General features: G+C 49.6%; 1 protein-coding gene across 1 annotated transcript; it reads left to right on the top strand.

The window, feature by feature from the left end:
- Positions 1–2,570: 2,570 nt before the first annotated feature.
- Positions 2,571–3,485, top strand: LOC129133386 (olfactory receptor 14J1-like). Its single transcript, XM_054653111.2, has one exon. It carries the CDS (start codon positions 2,571–2,573, stop codon positions 3,483–3,485), a length of 915 nt encoding a protein of 304 aa, XP_054509086.2.
- Positions 3,486–11,269: the final 7,784 nt, after the last annotated feature.

Below are 11,269 nucleotides of genomic sequence, written 5' to 3'. Positions count from 1 at the left end.
GCTGTCCTGCAGAGCAGGGTCCTGCAGCCCAGGGTGCTGTGCTGGGGCAGGGACTCTGCTGCCTGCCAGGGACAGCTCTCAGCCAGCCCTGGCAGCTGCTCCCAGCGCTGGGCAGAAGCTCTGGGGGGAAGGAGCCGCCCTGAGCAGGGCAGGGGCTGCTGCTGAGAGGGGCTGGGTGGGGCAGGGCTGCTCCCAGCTCCAGACCAGCCTGGGCACAGATCCAGAGGACACTTCCCAAAAAGTTAAGCCTGGGATTGCTGGAAAGATCACGAGCTTTCCTGCGAGTGATTTCCATTTCTTTCTTGGAGAAGGATGGGCAAGTTGCGGTGATGACAAAAGGATTTTTGCTTTTTAAATATTTTTATATATTCATAGATCTGTTAATTACTGTTATATAGTTATAAAACTATAATCCTTACTTAAATCTATTAAACTCTTAACTAACTCTATTAAAGTACTGTTATATACTTATATAACTTTAATCCTTAATTTAGTCTAGTATGTTTCCTTACCTCTCTCTTAGATTTTAGAACAATAACCTGACTGTCTAAATACAGTCCTGAAATACTGTATGGTCTTATTCTCTTATATAGTCCTGAAATATTGTATGGTCTTATAGGAAGAGGACCTATAGGAACATTTTGGTTTTTAACCAGAATCTGAGCAGTCATTACAAAAAGTGAAGGCAAAGAAGCCCTTGCACCTACTCCAAAGGTTTGAGCCAGGGGTGTGTAACTGGGGCAACTGAATCTCCTATTGGATGTTCCTGTTAAATTTCCTAATTAATCAACCTTAATAAATTGCTGAAATCAGGGGCCGGGTGTGCCCCATCCCCACTGGGACACCTGGAAGCTTCCAATTAATATCTGGTTTTTACTTTACTGTTCTAACACTGTCGAAAGGGAATTTTTTTCTCTTTTGATTATAAAAAACAAGGGAATGAGAGAAGCAGAACAGGAATTGTAATCCCAGAATGACAGAACATTCTGAGTTGAAAGGGACACAGCAGAATCATCAAAGTAATGTTTGAACTTTTACAGGGACTGCAGAACTGTAAATTAAGTTGATCAGTGTCTCTGCTGGGAGCCTCCCAAAGGGCCCTCAGCCACTCCTCAGCCCTGCACAGCAGCAGCAGCATCACCTTTGCAGGGCCCAGCAGGGTCTCCTGAGCTGCCCTTGCCCAGCTGCACACAGAGCCTGCCCCAGCCAGGGCCCTGCACACAGGCAGGTTTCTGTAGGGCCCCAGCCAGGGCACACAGGCTGGCATGGGCTCTGTGAGCGCTGGCAGGGACAAGGCTCCTCTCAGGAGGGAATGTCCAGGCCCAGGGAGATGCTCAGGGAAGGAGAGGGGGCTGAAGAGAGCAGGGCTGGGGCAGGAGGGCGCTGTTGGTGTGTGGGAGGTGCCGGGCACAGCTGGGCACGGGAACACTGTCCTGAGTGCCCGGCTGTCTCTGCCCTGCCCTCTCAGGCACAGCACCACAACATCTGCTCTTGGTTCTGCACTGCCCTGACATTGGCACTGTTATCTGCTGCTCTCAGGGAGGCTCTGGCATCTGCAGCAGCTGAGTCAGGCACTGCCCTTGGCATTCCTGCCAGGCAGGGCTGTCCATGGGAATGGGGTGTCCAAGCTTCCCTGGCACCTGTGGGGCTGTGGGCAAAGCAGTCCATGGCAAAGGGGAATGAGCTGAGCCCCCTCCCTGAGATCCCATCATGGGCACAGCCAGGGATCTCCTTGCTGTGCCCTGCCAGGCTCTGAGCTGCCCTCCTGGGTGCAAATCTGTGCCAGAGCCTCTGGGAGTTCCCTGGATGTGCCACGGGGAAGGGCAGAGCTGCCACAGCTGAGGAAATGCTGCTGGGTTTGCCCAGGGAGCCGTGAGTGTCCTTGGCACAAGGGGGTGCTCAGACCTTGCCCAGAGACCTTGAGAGAGGGTGAGACATTCAGGGATCCCTCTGCTCTGGGCAGGGTCTGGTTTATCCCAGGCTGACCCGGGAGTGTGACTGTGCTCTGATTGCAGCCAAAGGTGCAAAGCCAGGGCAGTTGGGAACAAGCCCATCCAGCCCCTCACCTTCCCTGAGCCACGGGGAATCCTTTGCCTCTCCCATCTCTCAGTGGCAAACTCTGAGTGTAGCAAAAATGCTGGGGATTTCTGACCTCAGAGAGCCAGGAATGATGTGTGGGTAGGAAAAATTCCTTAAACCAGCTCCTGCCATCCATGTCCCATAGAATTGGGAGTGCAGATGCTACCAAGCCTGTCTGCATTAGGAGTGATTCACCTGAAAAATCCTAAATATCCAGCCTTGTTCCTCCGCCACATGGCCGCAAACCCAGGTCATGGGATGGCTCCTCAAGAGCCCCCAGGCACAGGCCTGGCTGCTCCTGGCACACTCAGCCAGCACAACTGGAGCTCAGGCAGGGACCTGGGTGAAGGTTTTCCCAGAGCAGGAACAAGACTGGGTGAATCCCAGCGGGGCAGTCTGCAGGGAATGGCCCAGGTTTGGTTCAAAGCAGCCTCTCCTGACTTGTCACTGTCCTTTCTCCATGAACAGGTGCCCATGTGCAGCTGCAGCAAATGTCCAACAGCAGCTCCATCAGGCACTTCCTGCTGCTGGCATTGGCAGACACGCGGCAGCTGCAGCTCCTGCACTTCTGCCTCTTGCTGGGCATCTCCCTGGCTGCCCTCCTGGGCAACGGCCTCATCATCAGCGCCGTAGCCTGCGGCCACCACCTGCACACGCCCATGTTCTTCTTCCTGCTCAACCTGGCCCTCGCTGACCTGGGCTCCATCTGCACCACTGTCCCCAAAGCCATGCACAATTCCCTCTGGGACACCAGCAACATCTCCTACACTGGATGTGCTGCTCAGCTCTTTTTGATTTTCTTCTTCCTGTCAGCAGAGGTTTCTCTCCTGACCATCATGTGCTACGACCGCTACGTGTCCATCTGCAAACCCCTGCACTACGGGACCCTCCTGGGCAGCAGAGCTTGTGCCCACATGGCAGCAGCTGCCTGGGCCAGTGCCTTTCTCAATGCTCTCATGCACACGGCCAATACATTTTCCCTGCCCCTGTGTCATGGCAATGCCCTGGGCCAGTTCTTCTGTGAAATCCCCCAGATCCTCAAGCTCTCCTGCTCTAAATCCTACCTCAGGAGTCTACCACTTCTTGCTGTTAGTGCCTGTTTATCATTTGGCTGTTTTGTGTTCATAGTTTTCTCCTATGTGCAGATCTTCAGGGCTGTGCTGAGGATCCCCTCTGAGCAGGGACGGCACAAAGCCTTTTCCACCTGCCTCCCTCACCTGGCTGTGCTCTCCCTGTTTGTCACCACAGGCATGTTTGCCTACCTGAAGCCCCCCTCCATGTCCTCCCCATCCCTGGATCTGTCCCTGTCAGTTCTGTACTCGGTGGTGCCTCCAGCCCTGAACCCCCTCATCTACAGCCTGAGGAACCAGGAGCTCAAGTCTGCAGTGAGGAGACTGATGACTTGATTGTTTTGGAAACATTGAAGTGCTGGGCAATTTCTGCAAATCACTTGTAATAAAAGTTGTTTTTGATACTTCTTGTTGGTTTCATTTTGGAGGTTCTTTTTCTTTGTTGTACTTTATTAATCTCGTCTGATACTGTTAGATTGGATGTGAACTACACACATGTGATTAGGGTCAAAGAAGAAAATGTTTTTATATTTAATGTTCTCTAGTTTAGATATTTTTAAGAAAACATCATTTTAAGTCATTAATTACATCACAATAACTTATTATATTCATTAGAACAAAGCTATTAGTATCAATATATTTGGCAAAAGTTTTACAGAAAGTTAATAAGCTATGCATACAAATTTACTTATGCATCTAGTCTACCTAACAAAAATTTACATGTATCTCTTCTAATCTATTTCCATGCTAATGCCTTGTCTTCTTCCTTGCTATGGATACACTCTAAAATCATCAATTGTTATTTCATCTATTAACTCAGCTTTGCTTGTCAGCTAGCTGTCAAGCCCGACTGTATTGTCCACAGAGAAATGTCATTGCTTGTGCCATTTCCCCTTTTGTTTCTCTCCACATTCCCTGTGGCCCCACACTGTGTCAATGAGGGGCTGCGCTCTTGGTGCCTTTAAAGGAACTAAAGGTTCTCCTAGCAAAGTTTTCTGAAGTGATCCCCCTTTTGTTGCCTTCTCTGGAGCTGCAGCAGCAATGTCTGTGTGCAGAGCTGGGGCAGATCAGTGCTGGCCCAGCAGCTGTGCCCAGCAGCAGCAGCAGCAGCACTTGGTGTTGCCAGTGCTGCTGCCGTGGCCCTGCCCCGCTGCCCTGGTGGCCCTGGTGTTGCTGCAGGGCCTGAGTGCTCTCGGGGCCGGGCACAGCCCTGGGGGTGGCAGTGCCGGGGCTGCAGCAGGGACAGGCCATGTAATATCAATCACCTTTGTTAATTCTTTTGGGTTTGGTTGTGAGTTTGTTCTTTTTTTTCCCATGTTTCAGTTTTTTAATATTGTCCACAAAGAAAAGCCATTGGTTTTGCCATTTATCATTTTGTTTCTCTCCATCTTCCCTGTGGCCACAGATTGTGTCGGTGAGGGGCTGCACTCCATGTGGCTTTCAAGGAACTAAAGGATCTCCCAGGAAAGTTTTTTCCAGAGATGCCCTTATGTTCCCTTCTCTGTAGCTGCAGCAGCAATGTCTGTGTGCAGAGCTGGGGGCAGACCAGTGCTGGCACAGCAGCTGTGCTTCTGCTGGCCACACCATTCCTGATCCAGGCCAGGAGCCATTGGCCTTCTTGGCCACCTGGGCACACTGCTGCCTCATGTCCAGCCTGCTGTCCATCAGTCCCTGCAGGTCCCTTTCTGCCTGGCTGCTCTCCAGCCACTCTGTCCCCACCTGTAGCACTGGGGCCAAATATCAGGGCCTGGCACTTGGATTTGTTAAACTTCACCTTGTTGGATTCATCCCCTGGATCCAGCCTGTCCGAGTCACTGTGCAGAGCCCTCCGACTCTCCAGCAGATCAATACTCACATCCAGCTTGGTGTCACCTGCAAAGATGTCCTTGGTTCTTTGGGCCCCCTCAGTGTCACAATGGCCTCTTGGTTACACCAGGCCCTGCACTGTCACACTGGTCTCCTTGGTTCCATGGGGCCTCAAAATGTGACAATGGTCCCCTTGGTTCCATGGGGCACCAGGGTGTCACAATGGCCCCATGGTCACATGAGGTCCCACACTGTCACCATGGTCTCTGGGGTTCCACAAGTCCCCTCAGTGTCACAATGGACTCCTTGTTTCCACAAGACCACACAGTGTCACAGCATTATTCCAGATTCCTTGAGGCCCCATCGTGTGACAGTGGCCCCTTGGTCACACAGGATCCTGCAGTGTCACAATGTCCCCTTGGTGCCATGAGGCCCCGCAGTGTCAGAACGGCCCCTTGGTTCCACTGGGCCCTGCAGTCTCCCAATGGTCCCCTTGGTTTTGCAGTGTCAAAATGGTGAAACCCCTTGGTTACACAAGGCCCTGCAGTGTCACAATGGCCTCTGTGGTTACACGAGGGCCCAGAGTGTCACGGGGCACTCCCTGGGTCCATTTGGCCCCAGAGCACCACAATGGAGCCCTGGTTCTGTGGGACTGCACGGTGTCACCATGGTCCTCTTAGTTCCACGAGGCCCTGCAGTGTCACAATGGCCCCAGAGTGTCCCAATCATCAGAAAATGACAGAATCAAATAGGCTGGAAAAGACCTTTGGGATCATCAAGTCCAACCAATGCCCTAATACTGCCTTGTCACCCAGACCATGCCACTGAGTGCCACTGGAGAGGGACAGTGACTCTGCCACCTGCCCCCTGGCCAGCCCATTCCAGTTCCCACTCACCCTTTCTGTGAAGAACTCCTTCCTATTGTCCAGCCTGAACCTCCCCTGGTGCAGCTTAAGGCTGTGTCGTCTTGTCCTGCCCACCAGCAGATCCACACTCACACCCAGCTTGGTGCCATCTGCAATTTGTGAATGCTGGACTCGATCCCCTCACCCAGACCATCAGTGAAGATATTAAACAGGACTGGGCCCAGCACAGATCCCTGGGGACAGCACCAGTGCCTGGACACCAGCTGGGTGCAGCACCATCCCCACCACTCTCTGGGCCCAGCCTCCAGCCAGCTCTTAAATCTCCCAGCCAGGAGGGAACCTGCCCAAGCCGTGGGCTGCAGCTTTTCCAGGGAATGCTGTCAGAGACAGAGTCAAAGGCTCTGCTGGAGTCCAGGCACACAACATCCACAGCCTTTCCCCCATCCACAGGTGGGTCACCTGGGCATAAAAGGAGACCAGGTTGGTCAGGCAGGACCTGCCACCCCTAAATCCACGCTGGCTGGCTCTGATCCCTGGGCCATCCTGTGGGTGCCCTGTGGTGGCACTCAAGGTGATCTGTTCCATAACCTTGCCGGGCACCCAGGTCAGGCTGACAGGCCTGGAGTTCCCCAGCTCCTCCTTCCAGCCCTTCCTGGGGATGGGCTCACACTGGCACCTCCAGTGCTCTGGGCCCTCCCTGCTGAGCCAGGACTGATGGTAAATGATGGAGAGCAGCTTGGGGAGCTCATCCACAACTCCCTCATCCCCCTGGGATGGATCCCATCTGATCCCGTACACCTGTGAGCATCTGAGTGGCTCAGCAGGTCCCCAACTGCTTCCTCCTGGATTCCAGGGGGCTGTTCTGCTCCCTGTGCCCATCTACCAGCTCAGGAGAACACTTGTCCTGAGAACAACCTGTCCTAATATTAAAAATTGAGACAAACAAGGTTTTAAGTAGCTCAGCCTTTTCCTTATCTTTAGTTATTGTATTCCCCACTGCAGCCAATAAAGAGTAGAGGTTCTCCTTCTCCCTCCATTTGCTATAATTTTTTTTATAAAAACATTTTTATTTTTTTACAGAAGCTGATAGGTTAAGTTCTGATTGAGTTTTCAGCTCTCAACTTTTCTTTCTGCATAACCTAATGACATCCTTAAACACTTCCTGAGTTGTCAGTCCGTTTTCCCCTTGACTTCCCACAAAATCTCCATGTGGAGCCAGGCCAGTCCTTTTCCTCACTGGCTCATCTTTTGCCACACTGGCACAGGCTGCTCCTTCCCCCTTAAGATTACTTTCTTGAAATATGTCCATCCTTCCCAGCCCTCTTTGTTTTTAAGGGCTGTTTCTCCTTAAAAAAATCAGTACCCAATTTGGTACTCCCCAAATCAGCATCCTAAACAGGCCAAAGTCTGCCCTTCCTAATTCCAGTGTAGAAGATTTGTTGCTGCCCCTCCTTCTTTCACAGAACATTCAAAACTTGATTATTTCATGGTCACTGTGCCCCAGGCAGCCTCTGAGCCCCACATCCGCCCCCAGCCCTTCTCTGTTTGTGAACAGCAGCAGACAGAGCTTTCCTTGGCAGTGGGAATGTTACCAAAAATTTAGTAAAACAGAAAACTCCTTAACCCCAATGTAGCATTAAGAAGCAGCATTCTTTATTCAGCTGGATGCACGGGGGAGAGCTCCTCCCAAAGCCCTGCAGGCTGAGTACAGGAAAGTTTCTGTTTATATTCTCTATTTTGCACACATATTCATTGATTGTCTTGGACTAAACCCACATATGATAATCATTTCCCCAAAATCATTAACATATTCCCCCTCCCCTTTACCCATGTGTTCTTCTGTCCTGGGGGTCTCTCTGGTGGTCCCTGGTGGTTGTGGACCCCAATGTTCCAGTGGGCCTGGCTGAGCTGGCAGGACCCTGAGGCTGCTGAACTTCCAGTTCCCCTTCTCACACAATGGGCCTTGTGTGGTTTCCATAGGCCTGGGGATGTGGAGAACAAGCTCCAGGTGTCAGCTCACCTGGTGTAGGCAATTGATCATCTGGTAACATGAGGTCACAGAGTGGGATATGACATCACAGAGTGGGAAATGTGAGGTCATCGAGATCTATGACATCATAGACTGCCTCTGTGACATCACAGAGCAGGCTGTGTCATCAGAAACCAGCTGTGTGACATTAGAGAAGGGGCTGTGAGCTCACAGAGCAGGCTGTGACATCCCAGAGGGGCTGTGTGACATCCCAGAGGGGCTGTGTGACATCCCAGCAGGGCTGTGTCAGGTCACTGGGTTGGTCACTCGGCCCCAGCTCCCCCTCACAGTTTTTCCCAACAAGTCCAATGCTGTCCATGCCCAGTGGGGTCCCTGTCCCCCGGGATCCCCCCGGCCCACCTGGAGCCACAGCTTCCACCAAAGGATGTTCCACAGGATCCACCCCAGAGCCTGACATGGGGACAAGGGGCCAGGGCTGTGTGACCAGGACATCAAGGACGGGGATTCTCCAGGTCACTGTGGCCTGGGTTGGCTGCCCCAGGGCAGGAAAGATGTCTGGCAGCTGGAGCAGGGTCTGGGGAGGGCCTCCAAGGTGGGGCTGGAGCCCTTGGGCTGTGAGCAGAGGCTGAGGGAGCTGGGCTTGTCCAGCCCAGAGCAGGGAAGGCTGAGGGGCTCCTCATCCCAGCCTGGCAGTGCCAGCGAGGAGGGGATGGAGAACACAGAGCCAGGCTCTTCACCGGGGGCCTGGTGGGAGACAAAAGCCAATGGGTGGAAGGGGAAAGAGGGGAGATCAGCCAGGACAGGAGGAGATGAAATGAGTCAGGCTGGTTTCAGCATTTCCTCAGCACCAAAAGCAGCCTGACCTCCCTTCTCCATCCACCACTGACAGCTTTGCAAATCAGGAATTGTTGGAGCTGTTTTGTCCCCACTCCAGGATGAGCATCCTGATACAAGAAGTTGATTGTTTTTATATCTATCACAGAGACACATTTGTCTAAAATTACTTTTAGGATGGAAATCACTTTTGGGTGGTGGACTCATCAGACACTGCTGGGACGTTGCACATGGCTCAGGGAAGAGCGTGATTGTTATTAAATTGTGTCCTGTTCAACCATGGTGTGTTGGCCATGAAGAGAAACTTTCTGTTACTCTGACTCTCACCAGTTCCTGACCCCCAAAGGACAGAAACCTGGTGAGTTGTGGTTCCCACTACAGGGGCTGCACTTGGACCTCCCTCCATCCCCAGAGCTGAGCTCCCTTGTCCCAGAGAGTCCCTGGCAATGCAGGGATGAAGGAAACAGGACAGGCTGTGGGGATCAGGGGCAGGGCAGAGCCAGGGAGAAGAATGACTTTTGCATTTGATGGAGCTGTGCCTTCCCTTGGCTTTGTTGGCTGAAAAGAAATGAACATCCCTCTGTGTCTCGGGCAGCTCCTTCTGCAAGGAAAGCAGGTGGGAGTTGGAGCCAAGGAGCTGAAAGATGCAGGTGCAGCCTGGGCTGGAGGGAGCTGAGATTTGCACAAGGCTGCTCTGAGTGCCAGGGCTTGGATGGGGGAAATGGTGGGGTGGGGGTAGGGACAGAGCCTGATTGATTGTCAGCCAGGAAGGGTCTTGATTTTCATATCTATTCAAAGGGCATGAGGAGGTACTTGGACTCAGTGTCAATTGCAGATTGCACATATCATTTAATTAACAGGGGAAAAAAACTTAACATGTCCTGAAAAATCTTTTTCTCACTGTCTTTTTAATAGATTACATTCACTGTGGATATACTACTGAGATCTGTCTAATTAACCACAAAAGATTTGAAAATTAAAATCAAATTATTCCCAGAGGCTTGGCTTGTTCAGGTGTTCTGAATGTCAATGAGCCCTGGGACACTGAATTCCTGCACTGAAGAGCTGAAGGCTGAACAAGCCTCTGGAGCAGTGAAATTCAGCAGCAGCCTCCAAGTTGCTGAGGATGTCAGCAGCCCCCAGTGAGGCCATCCCTGCCCAGAGACCGTGGGGGAATGGGCAGACAAGGAGAGCGTCCCTGGGGCTGGGGCAGCACAACTCAGAGGCACCAGCGGCTCCAGCTGGGCAATGGAGTGTGGAATGTGGCTGGGAAAGCCCTGCCTGGGCTGGGCCAAGCAGGACACACAAGCCCTGACTCCCATCCCCCAAACAACTCTCTCAAGGAGACATTTAAAAGGAATTACAATTGTTTGTGTACTCTGAGTCGATTGCACTGGAGGAATACTGACAAGAGATCCTCAGGAGCTCAAAACAACAAAGCAGCATTTACTGGCAACTTTAGAAAATCAGAGAAACTTTGGCAAAATGTTTATCATGATATTTTAGTGGTTCTGGTTATTAATTTAAGATTTTTCTTATCTTGAGATTTCTTAATGTATTGATGAGTGTGATGTGTTTTAATGTTGCTTAATATTTATACATTTTGTTCTGAAATAGGATTATGAGAAAGGTAAAGTAGGTCTAAAATTTTAAAAGGGTATAAAGAAAATATCAATAAAAGCAGCCTAAAGAAAAAAGGTAGTGAGAATAGAAATAAACTCTTTGGAACAATTTTTTTTCTTTACAACTTTTTCTTTTTACTGACAATGTAAAGAAATTAAACTTAAAATTTCTAGTTAGTTTACTATTTCTAGAATAGTCTTTTTTTAGTTTACTTTGGGAGAGAAATTTTTCTTGTTAAGGTTATGGAGATTTTTTTGCCAGTGGAAAAATTACGGTTTTTGTGGTTCTTAATTTTGTCATGGATAAGAGTTGTCTGGGGAACTTTGTTATTGTGAAATTGTTTTTATTGCCAGAAGCTTTTTTACAGCTTGTGGATGGGCCATGTGAACTTATGGGGTACTGTTTTAAAGATGAGTTGTTTAAGGGTAAAAGTTTTTATTTTTTACTTTTAATTTTTTTTTTTATCTCTGGAAATAGAGATCTTCTCTTGGGGGTACTGGATTATGTTTTTATCTTTTCCTGTTTAAACTTTTTATGAAATTACAGTTATTTTAATTTTTTTTTTAGTATGCAGGTTTTTGTTTGATAATAATTTAAATATTTTTATTTTTTTATAATTGTAAGTGCTATAAAAAAAGAATTTTTTTCTTTATCATTTATAAGAGGATTTTATTTTTAAGATTAAGGTATTTTTTCTTATTTTTTATTGGGGATTTCATTTCTTCTTTACTGACTTTGATGGTTTTATAATTTTTTTATATGTTTGTATTTTGTTTTTTCCTTTTACTTGATAGAGGATTGAAGTATTGAAAGGGTTAACACCTGACCTGCCAGTAACTTGTAGTTGACGTTGTGGCTGAGTTGTGTTAGGATTGGCTTTATGGTTCACTTTTGTGGGGCTTTTTGTTTAATTTTAGTTGTAGGGTTATTTTGTATGGGTTGTAAGTTTTAGGGGTTTTGGGTTTTAGTTTTGTTGGGGGGAGGGGACTTCATGGTGAGAT

Source organism: Agelaius phoeniceus, assembly GCF_051311805.1.
Source record: "Agelaius phoeniceus isolate bAgePho1 chromosome W unlocalized genomic scaffold, bAgePho1.hap1 SUPER_W_unloc_1, whole genome shotgun sequence".
Taxonomy (NCBI): Eukaryota; Metazoa; Chordata; class Aves; order Passeriformes; family Icteridae; genus Agelaius; species Agelaius phoeniceus.
The sequence above is the reverse complement of the archived record's forward strand: the minus strand, read 5'-3'. Positions and strand labels throughout refer to the sequence as shown.

Excerpts from the sequence above, each read along its gene's own strand:
- LOC129133386 (XM_054653111.2), top strand. The coding sequence starts at position 2,571 with ATGTCCAACAGCAGCTCCATCAGGCACTTCCTGCTGCTGGCATTGGCA.